Source organism: Populus nigra, chromosome 10, assembly GCF_951802175.1.
Source record: "Populus nigra chromosome 10, ddPopNigr1.1, whole genome shotgun sequence".
In the NCBI taxonomy this organism is placed as follows: Eukaryota; Viridiplantae; Streptophyta; class Magnoliopsida; order Malpighiales; family Salicaceae; genus Populus; species Populus nigra.
In genome coordinates this window covers 3,197,779-3,217,326 of record NC_084861.1, presented here as the reverse complement: position 1 = coordinate 3,217,326, position 19,548 = coordinate 3,197,779, and the positions used below count along the sequence as shown (strand labels likewise).

The 19,548-nt window shown below is 29.3% G+C and overlaps 1 protein-coding gene and 2 non-coding genes across 4 annotated transcripts; all 3 read left to right on the top strand.

Moving 5' to 3' along the window:
• The first annotated feature begins 4,899 nt into the window (after positions 1–4,899).
• On the top strand, positions 4,900–10,908 carry LOC133704396 (uncharacterized). Of its 2 annotated transcripts, XM_062129204.1 has the most exons (20): positions 4,900–5,029; positions 5,156–5,280; positions 5,530–5,567; positions 5,681–5,703; positions 6,448–6,554; positions 6,638–6,689; positions 6,774–6,858; positions 7,709–7,799; positions 8,045–8,083; positions 8,194–8,261; positions 8,367–8,429; positions 8,612–8,667; positions 8,748–8,821; positions 8,922–9,014; positions 9,105–9,206; positions 9,356–9,436; positions 9,538–9,629; positions 9,759–9,774; positions 10,302–10,412; positions 10,504–10,908. In XM_062129204.1, exons 2-20 carry the CDS (start codon positions 5,185–5,187, stop codon positions 10,621–10,623), a joined length of 1,407 nt encoding a protein of 468 aa, XP_061985188.1. In that variant the 5' UTR covers positions 4,900–5,029; positions 5,156–5,184; the 3' UTR covers positions 10,624–10,908. The 2 variants fall into 2 exon arrangements, with proteins under 2 accessions (XP_061985188.1, XP_061985187.1); XM_062129203.1 differs by lacking the exon at positions 9,759–9,774 and having other exon boundaries at positions 4,955–5,280.
• A 1,699-nt stretch (positions 10,909–12,607) lies between these two features.
• LOC133706102 (U2 spliceosomal RNA) lies at positions 12,608–12,803 on the top strand. The gene has a single exon (XR_009844446.1). It is a non-coding gene; the product is annotated as a U2 spliceosomal RNA (small nuclear RNA).
• A 5,484-nt stretch (positions 12,804–18,287) lies between these two features.
• Positions 18,288–18,483, top strand: LOC133706117 (U2 spliceosomal RNA). The gene has a single exon (XR_009844461.1). It is a non-coding gene; the product is annotated as a U2 spliceosomal RNA (small nuclear RNA).
• The last annotated feature ends 1,065 nt before the right edge of the window (positions 18,484–19,548 follow it).

Genomic DNA, 19,548 nt, shown 5'->3' with positions numbered 1-19,548 from the left:
GATCCAAGAGAAATTATAAACGACAAAGTATAAAGGTACGAACTTTTGCTCTCCGTACTGTCTCCCCCTAAGGTTGGTTTCCAATTGTTTTTTTGAAAAGTATTTTTTTAAAAAAATTTATTTTAAATTAATATTTTTTTTATATTTTGATATTATTTTGATATGCTAATATTAAAAATAATTTTAAAAAATAAAAAAATATATTATTTTAATATATTTTAAAATAAAAAATACTTTAAAAAATAACTATTACAATATTTCCAAACACATGTAAAAAACCATTTCTTGTGATACCTTGTCTTCTAATTCAAAATGGTCAAAAGTAGGGATGCTGATGAGTATTTACGGGTTAAAGTTTTTAGTGTTTACATTTTATTTATTATTTATTTAATAAAATGTTAAATATTTATAAATTATTTATAGTATTTATTGTCTATTATTATTATTATTAGCATTATTTATTAATTAATAAAGGATAAAATAGTATGTGTATATATATATTTGAAGTATGTTTATTAAATGATATGTGTGTGTGTGATGTCAATATTAAAATATGTATATATTATACTGTATTAAAAAAATTAAAAATTTTATAAATATATTTATATAATATAAATATATATTTTCAGGTTAAGTTCCGACGGATTTCAAGTTGGATTTGATAATATTTATATTCTATCTGTTATTTATAAGTCTAAAAAATATTTATTTATTTAGATTAGTTCAGTGCACGTTAAATTAGGATTAAATTTTCATCACTAGAGTTATAAAATAAGGATGAAAATATTGCCAAATCGATGGCATGCGTTAGTGTTAGGCATTAAGGCATGGGATGGGGAGGGAATGAAGCGCAATTACATTTAATACCATACCAAAAGAGAAGGATAATTAAATTCTCTGTATTGATTTCAATCTCATTTGGTATAATCTGATTATCAATTTTTTACTTATAACTACGACTAACTTAAACCTATAAACTATTTTTCCTACATAATATTTAATTATCTATATACTAACTTAAAATTTCAAGAGGCGATTCTCCGTGGATCCTTTGAAGATGTTAAAGTCATTTTGGATTAAAAAAAAACATTTAGATGGTAAAAAAAATTTTGATTTAATTTATTAAATTCAATTTAGCTTGGTCAAATTTAAAATCTCTTGACCCGATTTTTTATCTAACATAAATTTAAAATTAACTTATGTGAGAATTATTCGAATGTGATCCAATTAACTTGATGAGTCTAAATATAATTCAAACAACCACTAAAAAATATGGTTTGGTTTTTTTAAAAAAATTGGCATGACATTTTTGTTTCTTAATATAGAGACAATGATATATTATATCGACTCAAACTTGGTAGCTTAACCTGCTAAACTCGTGACTCAGATCATGAACTTTATTGAGTTTAACAACTTTTTTAAACTATTTTACTTTGCAGCTTAACACGTGACCCGATTTAATTGATTTTTTTTATTAGCTTTGCCTTTAAATATTAAGTTGTTTCATAGTTCAAGTAGACTCATATAAATTTTTTTAATATTTTTTTTCAGATTTCATCATCCAACATCTAGTTTATTATGATTTAGGTTTTGTTATTTGTTTCAGTTTATTTTATGTGAAGTTATCACCGTCTTATAACCCGAGTCATCAATTTTACGAGTTAATCCATGTAGATTGAGCTTGTTTTATTGTCTTTTTTAAAATTGAATTTTCCTTGAACTTCATCATCCAACAATGAATTTATCAATAATTAAGCTTTATAATTGACTTTTATTTGTTTTATATGGGGTTATCATAGTCTCATTATCCATGTCATAAATTTGTAAGGTTAACCCGAGTCGATCTAATATGTTGTCATCTCACTTAAAAAAGATGTCATCTTGAATTTTTTTTAATCAAATTATGTTTTTACCAGTTATTCAAGTTGTCTTTAAACCGTTGAGTCAATGGGGTCAACTCCCATGCAATTTATTTTTTTATACTAGAAAAATATTAGCTATGCTTAGATTTTTTTTTTACATTAAAAAGTTAATCTGACTCGTATAATAGCATGAGTTAACAATCTAATAATTACTAAATAGAAATGTTTAAATTTTAAAATTATATTCCAATACTTGATATTGTGTTTAGAATTTGAAATGTATAATTTTAAGTTAATTTATTTTTGAATTAAAATTATGTATATTAAATTAAAATTTTGAATTATATATGTAAAATAGTACATTCTTGAAATAACAAGCTGGAATGTGTAAAAGAATCTTTCTTCTTGTAGCGAAAGGAAAAAAGAAGCAGCAACTTGTATGGAGGACACGACGTTAGTAAAAATAAAGAGAACATATTTTCATGTACTTTTTTAATAAAAAAGAAAATTCATTCTAAAATTATTATTATATTTTTTTTCTAGTATTTTTCGATCAAATACTTCATGGCTTTCTTTTTTATTGGACTACCAACAAAACACAACGAGGAAATTATTTGTAGATTGAAACATGGATTGCCTCATAAAATAAATTATAATAAACAAACAGTGTATTAGGTGGAAGAAGCAGAAGGCACAACCACCATACCCGAAAAACCAAATAAAAGAATTAGCAAAAACTAAAGCTTTTGGGTAAAATATTCTAGCAATCTTTACTGTCTGCCCTTTCATAATTCATCATAAATTATAATAGTATATTTTTTTAAAAAAAATTATTTTAATCATCAAACTTTTTTTTTACATGATCGGGCCATTTTGAGCTTTGATTTAAACCCAATTGCATGTTTTTTGGAATGAATGGTTGAATTGAAAAAAAAAAGCATTGAAGTGAAAAATACAAGTAAAACATAGATGATAGCTTTGAGATTTTTTTTTAAAAGTTCATTTCTATCTCCTATTTTTTTTAACTATTAGGTGATTGATTACTGTAACTTTTTTAAAATAAATTTTGGTATTGGATTTTATTTCTTTTATTTTTAGTAATTTTTTGGTGGAGGAGAAAGAGAGGGTTGTCAAGTCCCAACTTCGAGAAAAAAAATTATCATTGATAATAATTTTAACCATCAAAAAATTCAATTTTTATGTCAAATAGTCTCATATAACGAGGACGGTTAAGATTATGTGGTTTTTTTTTTACCTTGAAAACAATTAGAAAAATATATATGAGTTTTGAAAGATTTTGGTTTTACGTTGATTTCAGGTCTTGGGGTGGTTTTTTGCACTTTTAAAGATTATAAATTGGTTTAACAAAGTTTATGGGATCTTTGCTAGATTTTTTGGGTAAAATATTGGTTCAAAATGGGTTTTTTGGTTTTATATTTTTTTGGACACATCAGTGATCGAATTTTAGAAGTTCCAAATGACACGTTGTCTAATTTCTTTTTCGACAATTAAAACGGGCGACATGTTATATGTCCTATTAAACTGAAAAAGAATAAAGGTCCACGCACAACCCTTTACTTGATGGGCTAACACCTGGCCTTGCTTACATGGCCCATCAATGCCTGACATCATTTTTTTATATAAAATTTTGAATTTTTTAATTAATATCTTTATATCTTTATATATATATTAAAAATATTTTTTATATATGTTTTAGTTATTACCCCTTCAATCTGAATTGTTTTTGCTTTTTTAGTCTTTTTTATATAGTGATTATTTTTTAATTATATCAAATGTGTTTAATTTTTTATGAAATTAGTATAATTCATCTATAATTATTTTATATATTTTATATGGATTAAACATTTATTTGTTTATAGTGTTTATAGTATGTACAACATTGCACAATTTTTTTTTATTTAATAAGTTTTATGTGTGTGTTGATTTTTATTATAAATTAATTTTAATAAATAAATTCATTAAACACAACCAAGTAAGTGACCCGTGTTATGATATTAAATATCTTAATCTATATTTGTTTTTTATGTTTTTCAATTATATTTTTATTTATCGTTAATGATTTTTTGTCATTTATCTACACAATAGTTTGTAATTTATTTAATTAGAAGAGTGCATAAGTTTTTCTATTTACATTTATGATTCTTATGTAAAAAATAATATTGAAAAATTCTACATGTTCAAGTTTTTTATTATGTATTGTTGTTTTTAATTTAATCTTTATTTTTGTTATTTTTTATTTTCAATTTTATCTTTTAATCTAAGTTGATAGTGTATTGTTTTTTTTTCATTATTTTCCATTTTCATTTTTTCCATTAATAGTTTTTGTATGTATTTTTTAAAATAAGTTTTAAATTTATTCTTTAATTAATGCATATTCTCTATTTTTTTTGTTTTTTTAGCTTTTTTTAAATACCAATTATGTTTTTAATTATATTGGGTGTGTTTAGTTTTTTAAGATGTTAGCATGATTCATCTGTAATTTTTTTATGTTTTATATAAATTAAATATTTTTTATCATATTTCTAATATTGTAGTTTTGCATAAGATTTTTTTTATTTTATATTTATTCAATAAATGCTATGTATGTGTCAATTTTTATTATAAATTAATTTTAATAAATAAATTTATTAAATATAACCGACAAATGACCTATTTTGTTGCTTTTGGATAAACAATTTTTTTATGTTAATGTGATCGTTTTTTTTTGTATATATATTTTTTTATTTGATATAATTGCCTCTTTATTTTTTAATATAACTCATATAAAACCTACTTATTTAGTACGAATGATAACACAAGCTATTAAATTTCTTTTGTTAAAAAATGTATTTATGACACATAAATATTTTACCGAAAAAATAAATAATATGAACAGCATAATAGCGTGTTCACTGTTTCCTTATTCCAGACTCTGAAGTCTACTGTACACTGAAGGAAGAATGTATTCAGTGTCTGCTATGCACTAAAGAAAGAATATATTCAGTTATTTTTTTTTTGAAAATGGATATTCGTAAGTGGATCGTGGAACCACGCGCCCGCAAAACGAATATATTCAGTTTTTTGGCGGCATCATTTCGCGTCCACCACTTCTTTCCCAAATTCTCTCGACTCCACTCCTCATCACTTTCTCAGCTCTCAAACACTTGGTAAGTGCTCTCTGGGCCCTCTTTGTTTTGAAAGAAAAAGAAAAGGAAAAAACCAAAACCATAGCCAGCTAGCTAGGGAAGAGAAGAGATCCTGATACTGACACTGATACTGACCTACTGTAGCAGTAACTTTATCTGCATTGCATAGAAATAGAATGGGAGGTTGTAGCAAAGATGATGTTAGTTACCTGGATCGCCGATTCTCAAAGAAGGTTCGCGATAATGTCCATGGCAACATTTATCTGGATCCGGTATTATCATTAGACATCTTTCCTTCTCTTCTCCGAATTTCTTTGATTCGACTTTCCTAGATTGACTGATTGTTCAATTCAATTTTGATTTCTTTTCGTCACCGAATCGCGCTACTTTTCTTTTCTTTTGGAAACGGCGTTTCGTTCGTTTTGTTCCTTTTAGTGATGAATTATAATTACAATTTGAATTATTGATGTTTGTTTGCTTGCATGTTTCTCTGAATTGAATTGAATTTTATTTTATTTCAGCTCTCTTTGAAGTTTGTCGATACCGAGCAGTTCCAGAGGCAAGCGCAAGTCTGATTTATTTATTTATTCATGTCAAAATATAATTAAATTGAATCGAATCAAAACCGTTCACCATCCGAGCTCACAAGTTTTACTATATGTGTGCATGCAGACTTCGAGATCTAAAGCAACTCGGTGAGTGTTATTTATGTTCCTCTGTGCCTACTTGACCTGATTTTATTAGCATATCTTTTCCTGTGACTCTGATGTTTCTACTTTTTACACCGCGGCTAAGAATTTAAGCCTATATATGAAAATTTTCATTTTCTCATGCAATTAATTAATTCAATAGTTTTGAAGGGGGAAAAAAAAACTAGCTGCCTGCCTGCAAAGTAGCTTTTAAGTTTCATGCTGAATATCCTTGTTGGAATCAGATATGTTTTATTTATCTAGAAATACTAGTTTGAGTGAGATTTTTTTTTTTAACTTATATCTATATACTCGTTTCTAGTAAATCTATTTGACTACTCTTCTATCACATATAGTCTTCAACGATGTTAAATTCAATTTATCAGGAAAAAACGATAGAATTTTCGTTCTGAACAATTTCAAGTTCGTCCCTGAGTGAAGAACATGGAGTAACTTGATTGTTTGCTTTGGTCACTATTATTCTTTTTAATGAAATCTTGGTTGTTTTTAGCACTCTGATTTCCATAACGGTCAAATGTGATGTCAGAATCCATAGTTGAAAGAAATTGGCTGATCAATTACATCATTGGAAGAATTAGTCACTAAACTGGACCTAGTAAGCTATAACTTGTTCACCAGCAAGAGTGTTGCAACAAGCCATTTCAGTGTTCTGTATAGAAACAACCATCTCTAACTTCCATTTCTGAGAGATTTCATTCTTTTTACTAAACAAGTTTTACTCTTATGCAGGTCTAACATACATGGTTTACCCAGGGGCTGTGCATTCTCGATTTGAGCACTCACTTGGTGTATTTTCACTGGCTGGTGAAGCAGTTCACAGAATCAAAGCTCAGCAAGTAAGAATGTCACTCTGAACATCATTCTCATCAAGATCTCCAATTATGGGCAATTGTCCTTCACACACATCCCATATTTGTAGGGTTCAGAGCTCGGTATCGATAACTTGGATATACAAACAGTGAAACTTGCTGGTAATGAATTGTGCATCATTAAAATGGCTTTACTTATGGTTGCTTTTCGTGTTTGTGTATCTAATCTCTTCCTGATTTATATAGGACTGCTGCATGATGTTGGCCATGGGCCATTCAGCCACATGTTTGAGCGCGAGTTTCTCCGTCAGATTCCTCATGGCATTAAATGGTAATTCTGGCAATGCTTTCGGATTTCCCTCAGAAATTAGGACCATTCTTCACTTCTTTGACCTTTCTGTTTTCATTGGTAAAGTCATTCCATTAAAATGTGATTAGAAGGATGCTAGAATAACAATTTCCATACGCTGATTATACTCATGAATTTCTTGTGCTTAAATTTTTACATTTGCTTGTTTTTGCGGAGATTGATATCTTCTTAATACCATGTCACAACTTATTTGTATTCATTGATCATAGATGCAGATGGTTGATGTGTTTGTTGACCAATTTCATGATGTTAAAAGCATAATTTTTTTTCTAACTGTTTTAAGTGTTGTATTCTAATAATGTTGTTTGTTACCTATTCTGGTTGTGAGTGCTGAGAATAATGGACTGAAAAAGATTAACCATGTGATTCCAGAGGCTAAGAATATAGCTGATTTCAGTATTTCTATGCAGATTCCATTCAGTTTTTTCCTGTAGGAATGATGTAAATGTTTCCTTTGTTCCTTCCTTTCTATATGCTGTACTAACACAACACAACCTAGTTAATTAGTAAATGTTGATTTCAGAAAATGCATCTTTCTACCATCTGAAGAATTTATTTTGCACAGCGAAATCATGTTTTATTTAACAATATGGGTGGATGATATGCCATTGTTCTCCCAGTTAGGTGCATTTGCAATACCTTCATTTGATTATTGCCGAACATTATGAGTTACATTGATGAAAACAGTATTTTTTGGTTTGTGATAAATCTTATGGAAAATGGTATACCTTTCCTATAGTCATTACTGGTAATTGCTTCTAATGAGAGGATTTGATCCAATAGTTGAGTTATTGTTTTAAATATTTTCCAGGTGTCATGAGGACATGTCTGTGAGAATGATAGACCACATTGTCGATTTCCACCATATTGATATTGATGCTGAATGCCTAAAGAAAGCAAAGGTTATATCTTGACAGAATTACTTTTCCTTTCTTCTGCTGGATTTTCTTTTTTCCTTTCTTGGTTCAAGTTTTTCATTGAACACGTGATTATGTCAATTTTAAACTCACCATCAATAACATCTCTTTTTGTTGTTTCACTGAGGTTCTTTTATCTACTTAAAGAAAAACAGATACATGTACACTGATTTAAAAAAAAACAATTGCTAATACATGGATCCCTTATGCATCTTTGTCCTCTTTTACAGGAAATGGTCATTGCAAGCACAGAACATGTTTCTCATAAAGTAAGCCATCTGACAGTCCAAGACTCTATCTGTGGTTAGCAACCCTCATTTCAATTCCTTACGTATCTAATTTAATCATTGGCTAATTTTCTACGTTCTCTTACATGTAGAGTGTGAATGAAAAGCATTTCCTATATGATATTGTTGCAAATGGTCGGAATGGTATAGATGTTGACAAGTTAGTTGATCTCTCTCTATATTCTTATCCTTACGAGTCTCCAATCTCCTTATTTGGGGTTACTTTCACTGCACATGGTTTTGACAAAAAAAAATTATCTGCTAGGTTTGATTACATTGTGCGTGACTCCCGGGCTTGTGGACTGGGCTGCAGTTTTCAGATTGAACGGTATGCATGCTTTTATTTTTAGGTATGATCAAACAAGTTGTTTAGGTAGCCTTCTTTTCAAGTCAACTCACATGACATTTCCATCCATGCTTTAGCCTTTACTTGGTTAGTTAGTTATTATACTTGTGTATTCTTACCGTCTAAACTAGTGCTATTCAATAAGCATTCTTTTTAACCTACAGGTTAATGGATAGCATGCGAGTTATGGGTGATGAGATATGTTACCGTGACAAGGATTGTTAGTATATGTTGTAATTCTGTTTCCAGTTTTGCTGGTAATCATTGTATTCTTTAATTAATTCTTGATGTTTTTGTCAGATCTTACAATCTATAAGTTATTTTCCTCTCGTGCTGATCTGCATCGAACGGTCTATACACATGCAAAAGTAAAGGTGCCTATATATTTGGAATTATTTTCTGGAAACAAATGCTTTGTTTAGTTGAATCTTTATCAAATGGGGAAATGCAATGTATTTGACTTTTCTTTTTCAGGCTATAGAAATGATGTTTGTTGAATCCTTGATAAAAGCGGATGGTTACCTTCAAATTTCATCAAAAATTCAGGACCCAGCTGAATTCTGGAAGGTTTTTGGGCTTAAAACATTAATTGAACTTGTTGTTGATGCTTTGATTTTAATGTTCACGGGACTAATGCTATCCATCTAAATTTTGCAGATAGATGATTCAATATTGAAAACCATTGAAATTTCTCATGATCAGGAGCTGAAGGAAGCTAGAGATTTAATCCTGCGCATTAGGAGAAGAGACCTATACCAGGTATCCTAATTTATTATCGGGACAGGTTTGATGGCCTAATTTTTTGTGATCTAGGAGCATGATCTATTCTTGTTTTGAGTTATTTTGACTCAAAGGAAACCTATGTTCCTGCTTGTTAACACACTATTACAATTTGTTATATTTTTCAGTTCTGCAATGAGTTTTCTGTTCCGAAGGACAAGCTAGAGCACTTCAAAGACATCACTCCACAGGACATTGTTTGTTCCCAGGTTTATAATAGATTACACAAAAAAAAAACATATGTTCTATGTTAGTCTTTTCTTTCTACAGCGCACTAGAAAATTTTAATTGAAAGTGATTTTTCATTCAGGGAAATGGTGACATTACACTAAAAGAAGAAGATGTTGTTGTCTGCAATGTGAAGATCAATTTGACACGGGGTAGAAGTAACCCTCTCAAAAAGTAAGCAGGAAAAGAGTCAAATTATGATTATGTTGGAATCGTTCCTTGTTTTGTTGTTCTTTAATGGGTCAGCTTCTGCAACTTTAAATGACTCTGGTCTTTTGTTTATGCATGTGTTTCAACATTCAGCATAAATTTTTTCCAGGTACAAAGTTCAATTCCAATGTGCTTAATTTAAAGTATTTTTCCTAGCATTTTTCTTTCTTACATGACTAAGATTAGTATAAATCTCAATATTATCCATAGTCTGCATTGTCAAATATGTAGCAGAGGACAGTAGAACTCTAGTAAATATATGCTGTAGTTTACTTTCTGTTGTTTTCATAAATTACAGGCTTGAATCTAATCAAGGATTCGTATCTCAAAATCTTTTGACGTTGCTTGTTGTAACATCCTTGTTGAATTATACTATTGAATTTATGTTACGTTACAACAGACACTCCAAGGGGCTGATGAAAAAATTGTTGTAAAAAATATGGAATTTGGCTATGTTTTTTTTCCTCGACTAAATTTGTTATGTAGAGGATCATTGGGTTCCAATACCTATTCAACCTTAAGGCTGGAGTCTCCTTCTTAAGCTATAGCTTAGTGTTTCTAACTGTTTAATGTTACAGTTTCTTAAAAGAATATGTTTCTGTTTTAAGGTTTTTTAACAGCTTTCCTTGCTATCAGGACTTTGAGAGCAATGAGAAATTCCCGATACATGATTATCGCATCAGTCATTTGTTGCCAGCTTTTTGTGAAGATAGGATTGTGAGGGTGTATTCTAAGAACCCCGATCTGGTTTGTAACAAACATAATAATGTTTTTAAATAATTAATTAACTTTGAATTGCTTTGTTTTGATAAATCAATGCATGGGCATCATTATACAGGTGAAAACAGTTTCTGAGGCTTTTGAAAATTTTCAGCTAAAGACATATGGAATGAAAGCACAGGTACATGCAACTCCTGATAGGAAGAGGAATCGTCGGAGGTTAGAACAGTCGTACTGAGAAGAATCACCGAAGGCTCTTGTGGTTGCTACTAGTGTATCCTATTCCACAGTGCTTTTATTTTGGAACTCGTACACTTCTTTCTAAGTGGAGAAAGAAAACTAGCTCGCATACACACACATAATAGAAGAATTTGATTAGCAAGTGTATAAATTCACACTGCCTCCCTATATCTCCATTTACTTTGACACCCAGCACAATATGTGAATGTTCTTTCTCATACTCTGACTGGTAGGTGGATGATGATGATTTCTACCAATGAAATTTGTTCGTAGATTTCAATTATTTGGAATGGGTTTTATTTTTCTGTCATTATTCTATTAGGAGGGTTTTTTTTTTCTTGTAATTTTTTTGAGCTGGTGATAGTGCAGTCAGAAAACAAGCAACAAAGACATTGCAAAGGTAATTGAGAACTTGGAGTTAGCTTGTAGGTAACACGGAGAAAGCTCCGGGTTCAGTTTTTTAATTTGAATTTGTAGCTTGGAAGTTCTGAAAGTCCCCACTGATTGATGCAGGGCTCGCCTTCCAAGCAAAATAGATCTGTGTTTCATTTAATAGATTGCAGTTTGCGTTGCCCTTGCAGACATTATCAAAGATGACCATGCATGCATCTGTCCGGCTAGCTTTGTGATACTAAACATGTACAATCACTCCTGCTTAGCTCAGGTTTGTTTTCAGTGATTGAGTCCCCACGTGCTGTCATCACTGTTGCAAGAGAACATGGATAAACTATGGGTAAGTCGGGCATGGCAATCTCTGTATACATCGCATCATCACAAAAATTACAGTACTGATATCTTAGAGCTTGAATATATATACATACATATATATACATGCATAATTTCGATTTCAAGACATCAAATATATGTGCATAAATTCTAGTAAATTGAAAAACAAGTTATCAAATCCCCAGCAGGCTGGATAATCAGTTATCATTGTATTCTTTTCTACTTGCATACGAGGCAGTGTATTGACAACCAGTGAATTGTGGAACTAATTTACAAGCCCGTAAGTAAGGTAAAGAAAACAAAAGGAGTCACAACTCACAAGGTACACCAGGCGGATATTGTCTTAAATACCACCATAGAATATAAACCGATCCCTTTCTGTTCATTTGGTGAGGCAGTTAAAAGGGCTTCAAAACTCGCACGAACTGATCAGTGGTAAACAACCAAGACATGTTCGCTCTGAACGGAACTGTCAACATTTTGATGAATAGTTGCAAGGATTTTAGCAATGCCGGTTGATAGAAGAGCATAAGGTACACGATGATATTGGTCAACAGTGTCCAAATTCAGCCCCAAACCCTGGACACTATTAAAGAAAGCTGATGATTGTAAGATCCTTCTTGAAATTCCAAATCGCTAGCAGAGGTTAGAACTTGATGACCACAAACAAGTATAGCAATTTTTTTATGCCTAAAACATGGAGATTTTCGAGTGCAAGAGAATAACCGTGTTCTAGTAACTTGGAAGTCAGGAAAACCTGTTTCCGAGAGAGAAACTTCTAATGCCACTGTCGAAATACCATATCACCGTGTGGTTACTAACTTGTGTTGCACATCTGATGAGATTAATGATGGTGCCAGGGGGTGATTTTGAGTTGCAGTACTTAAACAGGAACTCTTAGTTTAATATACTGAGGAAACATTAAGAACCAGCCCTTGAGTTTTAGTTGGAAAATTAATGAAGTGAAACTAAAATGTACGAAGAGAACAAGCAGAACCTTGAATTGGGTGAGATAGGTAGAGAGAGGAGGACATGGAGAGAGAGAGAGAGAGAGCGAGGTTCTTGATCAAGACTAGAGAATTGGAGAAGAGTTGTTGAGGAAGCTTGCCCGCTGTCTCTAGCTCGTGCGCGTTCGTCGATGGATGGTCCTAGCACGTCTTTAATATTGGCTGGTTTTGTTTGTACCACATCGAAAGAAAATACAAATACAAGACGAGGAGCCATATAAAACCAAGCCCATGGGCACTGATTTAAGCATACCTTTCTCGGCCTTTTGGCTAAGATCAAGTGTAGTATCTGTTCTTATCAGTTTAATATCTGATACGTGGGCCAATGGCCCACACGATATTAAATTAATTTTTCAAGGGTGAGGACCCATAACAGCAGCTTGCTGCTGGGGTTCTCGAGCGTCGCCTCTGTGTTGCACTACTGCATAGGCCAGGCGCACCCTCTATCTAAATCAAGTGTTCTGGTCTCCCTTCAAACGAATTGTTTACAACCCTTTCTTCTTCTTGTTCACTTCACCTTCTGAAGCTATCAATCTTTCTGAAGGATCTTTGACCCCGGACTGTTTTGTCTATATGGAAAGAGCTCAGCGGACTAGTACCAGATAGTATCGGTAAGCTGACAAAACTCTTACTTCACCCGCATGAGAAGAAGATTTGCCTGGTTCCTTCCCATCAAACCTCAGAAACCTTCTCAACTGGCCTCCGGATATTCTTGGTGTTGAATGCTTAATCAGCTACTTCTATATTCAAATGAGCTAACTGGTACGATAGCAAATTCGCTTACAAACTTGAAGAATATGGTACAAATGGATCTTTCTGACTGGTCTTTACACCAGACAAAAATCTCTTAACAGGGAACATTCCACCTTCATTGGAGAACATAAATGTCATCTCAGAGATGTACTGCCATACGAATCATCTATTTATTTTTAAAAGATTTGTACCTGGTTATAATGATTTTATGTGTTGTTGATTTTGTTTTGATTACAACATATATTAAATAAAATAAAAGATTCAACTCAATTTATGTGAGGTTTTAACATTCATACTTAATATCTGACTTTACTTTTATTTCTATACAATTAATATGAATTTTAAAAGAAATATAAACTTGATTCAATTTATTTCCTAGGTTATAATCTTTTAATATTTAATACTTTATTGTAATTTTTAATAATTAACACAATTTAAAAATATATATTAATCAAAGAAAACAGTCATTCCGAAATAATTTTCAAGATTTAGAAGAAACTAGGGTTAGAATACAATAATTACTGATTTCATTTTAGGTCCTTTAAATAAATTTATTAGGAATAAAAATATTGATTTAATTAGATTTTTGTTATCACATATCTTATATGAAAAAATCATGTTGTGTACAATAACAGGTTTTAGATATGTTACTAGCCATTTGACTCGCGCTTAATTGCGAACTGAATATTTTTTTTAACAAAAAAATTAAACATGTAGGCTTTTTCAACATTTCTTTCATATAAGAATATCAAATATAAATTAAAAATATTATGTATGTATTTAATTAAATAAATTAAAAATTATCTATATCGATAAATAAATAATAAGGTCATTAACAATAACCAAATACATATATAAAAAAGTCGAGGGGTGAATATAGATCAAGATATTTGTTATTGCAACATAATCCATTTACTTGATTGTGTTAAATGACTTTATTTATTAAAATTAAAATTTTATTTAATCAAATAGTAACAAAAATTGACACTTAAAATTGATTAAATAAAACTAAAGAGAACAAATTATCTCGTAAGGTTACACTTGTAAGAAATACCTTCCAAAAATAAAATAAAAATTATTTTTGAAAATAAATTTTAATTATATAAAACATAAAAAAATATAGATATATTAGAATGATCTCTTCAGAAACTAAATACAAATAAAATAATTAAAAAAAACAACCACAATTTTTTTTTAAAAAAAAGCTAAATACAAACATCAAGATATTAGAGAGAAGGGGTATTAATTTTAATATAATTTAAAAAAATCATTTAAAAAAATACATACATTTTCTTTTAAAAAGGATAAAAAGAAAACAATAGGCTAGAAATGGCCTTAAAAAACTACACAAAAAAGTAAAATCAACCCGAAATAAAATATCTTCCCGGACTCATACATGATTTTGTAGGAAATTTCAAGGCACAAAAACACCTAAGTCGAACTCTACTCATCAAATAGAATAATTTAACACAAAAATCGATAATTTTGACGGTTAAAATCAGTGCAACATAAATTTTCTCTTTCTAATTTAGCAATCTCTCTCTTTTCTCTTAAATTAAAAACTAAAAGATAATAAAAATAAATTATTTTATCAAGATTGAATTGAAAAAACATTGAGAGACTGAATATGTTTAATTTGTAAAGTTTAAAGATTAAACTTTTTGTATGAATTTTAAAAATATCACTCATTTATAGCATCTTTTCTACTTTAACCACCTATTTTTTAATTTTATTTTGAGTTTAATTAAGCTGTCCTTCAATTTAGCCCAAAATAATTGCACTCACGCTGAAAAAAAAAAGGGGTTCAAATTGTTTTTTAAAAAATAAATCTATAATAAAATGTGAAAGTAATCACTATGGTATATTTATAGTAAAAAACCACGCCTTTTAAATTTTCAGTAATAGTGGATTAAAAACAAAAGCAGAAAAAGGAAAAGTTGAAGGAAAAAAAAGGGACTTTATGATAGGCCCTCACGTTTGTGCTTTGTACTCAAGGCCGTCTCTTTCGCTACGCAGTGAGCACCGTATTTTATTCCTTCACTCGGTGGCTGTTAATTAATTTTTCAAGATTTTAAAGCTTAGTTACAACATCTAATTTGGGGTTGATTCAACTTTAAGGTCTGTGTTGTAAGTATGGAATGTTAATTCAAGTCGAATTAAGTTTTAAATAACTTTTAAAATAATATTATTAAAATTCTTTTTTGTCACAGATCTAAAGATTAAATCAAAAATTACATCACATCATCTATCTATTAAATTGATTAAATTAAATATTAAATATAAAGCTAAAAGGTACAAAGTAAACATTGTTTTCTCACACCTAATAGCACCATGAATTACAGCAGTAATTTATAGTATTGTTTGGATTATTTTATTTTATTTTGCATTTTGACTTTTATATTTTTGTTATTGATTTTTTTAATTTAGTCCTTGTATAATATATTTATAGGAATTTAGAATTGATAATTTATTTTAACTTGCCTTTTATATGGTTATCGCAATATCAAAAAAATATCTTAGTATCCGAAAAATATTCTAGAATCACGGTATGGTCTATTTTTTAAAAAACAATTAGTTAAATTAAAAAAATAATAAGTTATTAAACTTTATGGAATCAATAACTCGATTTGCAAGTTTGACGAGGTAACCTTGGTTTTTTCAATTTGTGGGTTTAGCGGTTCTTTTTACTAATTAAACTTAATTATATGATCATATATTTTTTTATTTTATAGTTAAAAAAAATAGTTTCAGAAAAAAAAAACATGTTATTAAATTTTAGAAAGTCTATGAGCTTGTTCACAGGTTTACAAGTTAAATTTTTGTTTTTAAATTACTTTTTCTTGATTTCCTCATTTGATTTTTTGTTGATTGAAAATTGAGTTTCATTTATTTCATTTTTCTTTTTATGAGGTTATCATAGTCTTAAAAAGGATCTTAGTATTGGTTTGATGCTCGATTTTTCAATCGTCTATTTTTGTTATCATATAATTAAATAAAAAATAATTTACAAAAAAAAATTATTAATCCCAATGGAGTCCATTACAAATATGCTTATTTTTTAGTTTTTGGTTCTTTAATTTTTCTAATTGTTTTTTTATTTTATTCTCTTTTAATATTGGATTGGTTGAGAAATGAAATTCATGATTTATTTTTTTTACTTTCTATAGGATTATCGCGATCTCAAATAGACTTTTTTTTTAAGACGGTGCTCGATTTTGTAAGGATCTAATTTTATTATAAGATTAAATAAAAATAATTTACAAAAACAACAAAGTTATTAAACTAATTGAAGTTCATGACTCGGGTCACAGAGTGACCGAAGTCGATCCAATCTGACATTGTTTCAATATTTTTTAAAAAATCATCTTAAGGTTTTGTTTAAAAGTTGTCATGTTTTTACCGGTTATCCAAGTCGTCTTTGAACCTATTAAATTAAATAATTTATTTCGGATCAACTCTTATACGGTTTAATTTAAAACTCGAGTTAAACAAAGAATCAAGTTCACATATTTCAAGATCAAACTCCAAAATTAAATTTAATGATATTACAAAAAAAAATTCATATTTTTAATATTTTTTAAAATTAAAAAAAAATTCTAACTCCTAACATAACACGAATAAAATTGCTAGTCTTGTAGCTAAGCATGGTGGATAGATGTGGTCCTCAACCTGTCATTCTCTCCCGCATCTTCTCCTGCTTTCAAAATTCGCTCTTTTGTTTCTGTGTTTTTGAAAACATTATAGACGAATGTTTCCAATACTGTCATGAATCCTGTTATTGCCACGTTACGCTCTAAAACTTACATTTCTCTATTTGAGTGAAAGAATTGCTCTCACGTAGGGAATTAGAAATTAAAATACAACATGCAAAGCCATTAATGGATAAACTTAAAAACTCAAACCTGAACAATAGCAAAAGTTATAAACAAAAAGGAAAAATATAAATTTGTTGTTGGAGTGATAAGCTTAGTGAGTGTTTGTTTTTTCCTTTTAAATTAATTTTTGTTTGAAAAACAAAATAAATTGATATTTTTTAAAAAAAATTTGGAAGGTTTTAATGTATTAATAACAAAAATAAAAAAATATACAAAAACATTATCTTAATATATTTTAAATTTAAAAATATCTTGTAGTATAATATCAAACACACTTAATAAAAAATGACACAAAATAAACCCCTTGATTGTGTCATATGGTTTGATTGATTAAATGGCAAAAGATGGGTACTTTGTTTATTAAAAGCCTGTTTGTTTTTGTGTTTTAAAAGTATTTTTGAAAAAAATTAAAAAAAGTTTATTTGCTTCAAATTAAAATTTTTTGGTGTTTTCAGATTATTTTAATATGCTGATGTCAAAAATAATTTATTTTTTTTAAAAAAATTTATTTTAATATGTTTTCAAATAAAAAATACTTTGAAAAGTAACAACTACCGTGCTCCCAAGCACCCCTTAAGCCAATCTCAAACCTACCCATTAAAAAAAAAAAGCTTGAACCCTATCCGATCAAAAAAAAATGTTTTTCACAAATTTAAAATAATACTAGATAATTAAAAATGCTATGACACTTATTTTTACAATTGACTTCAAAATAAAATGATTTATAAATTTTTTATTCATCTCTGTTTTTTTTAGTCACTTTACATATAATTAAAACATAAAATAGTAACATTATATCAAAATCCCAAATAATTAAATTAGAATTTAATTATCTTTTTATGGAGGACTTTATCTTATATTATATTTGATTTTTTTAGATGAAAGTATTTATATTTCTTGAAAAACACTACCTCTTTTTATCCATGTCCATATTATTAATATCTTTATTATTACCTATATTAAAAAGTAATCTTTTAAGATAAAAAGATCTGTAGAAGCTATAATGCTAATATAATTATGTTAAAATTCAAAAATCTTTTATTCATACCTATATACTTAAATTATATTCAACTCCACATCTAATTTATAGATTTAATTCATAAAACCTGCTTCCGAGAGAGAAACATCTAGTGTTGCGCATCTGATGAGATGAGTGATAGAGCTTGCCACTGCGTTCGTCGATGGTTGGTCCTCGCATGTCTTTAATATTGGCTGGTTTTGTATGTCCCACATCGAAAGAAACGACAAAGACACAAGACGAGGAGCCATATAAAAGCAAGCCCATGGGCGCTGCCTTAAGCATACCTTTCTCGGCCTTTTGGCTAAGATCAAGTGTAGTATCTGTTCTTATCAGTTTAATATCTGATACGTGGGCCAATGGCCCACACGATATTAAATTAATTTTTCAAGGGTGAGGACCCATCACAGCAGCTTGCTGCTGGGGTTCTCGAGCGTCGCCTCTGTGTTGCACCACCGCATTGGCCTGGCGCACCTGACCATCCAAAGCTATCAATCTTTCTGAAGGATCTGTAACCCAGACTGTTTTGTCTATATGGAACGAGCTCAGCGGACAAGTACCATATAGTATCGGTAAGCTAAGCTGACAAAACTCTTAACTTCACCCGCATGAGAATAAGATTTGCCTGGTTCCTTCCCCATCAAACCTCAGAAACCTTAATCAGCTACTTTTATATTCAAATGAGCTAACTGGTACGATAGCAAATTCGCTTACAAACTTGAAGAATGTGGTATATAAAATTATATTTATATTTACAATCGTTAAAGCAATTGACTTTAAATAAAATGATTTATAAAGTTTTTATTCATGTATGTATTTTTTTTAATCTCTAACCACCTTACTTATAATTAAAACTCAAAATAATAACATTACATCTAAAATTCAATAAATTATTAAAGTAGACTTTAATTATTTCTTTGTAGGAGACTCTTGATTATCATCTTACATTTTTTTTTCTTTTTTTAGATGAAAGTACGTACATTTTTTTGAAAAAACACTTCCTATGTATATTTGTGCCTATATTATTAATATTTGTATTACATGCATTAAAAAATAACATTTTAAAATGAAAATATTTGTAGAGGCTATAATGATAATATAATCGTGTTAAGACTCCTGTAACCAAGTAATTCAAAAATATTGTGATATAACAGTAATTGTAATCGTAGTGGACTAGATAAATGACTTGCGCTTCAGCACAAGTTGTGCTGAATTTTCTATAGTATAAAAAAATAAAATATTTTAAAAAACAAAAAAAATCTATTCAACATTATAGAAAAAGAACTGAAAAAATAATAATCATCAATTTCAAGAATCAAAATGTTAACGAAACACTAACAAAATCAAGTGATGTTGTCAAAATCCGTGAGCAGGATCATGCAGATAGGATACACCAAAAAAATCAAGTGACGTCAAAACTCGCGAGTAGGATTATGCGGACATGATAATCCAATAGAAGGCAAAACAAAAAAAAAGTAGTTTAATTTTAAAATGAATTGAAATTTGAAGAACAAAATGAAAAAGAATTAAAGCGACAAAAAAAA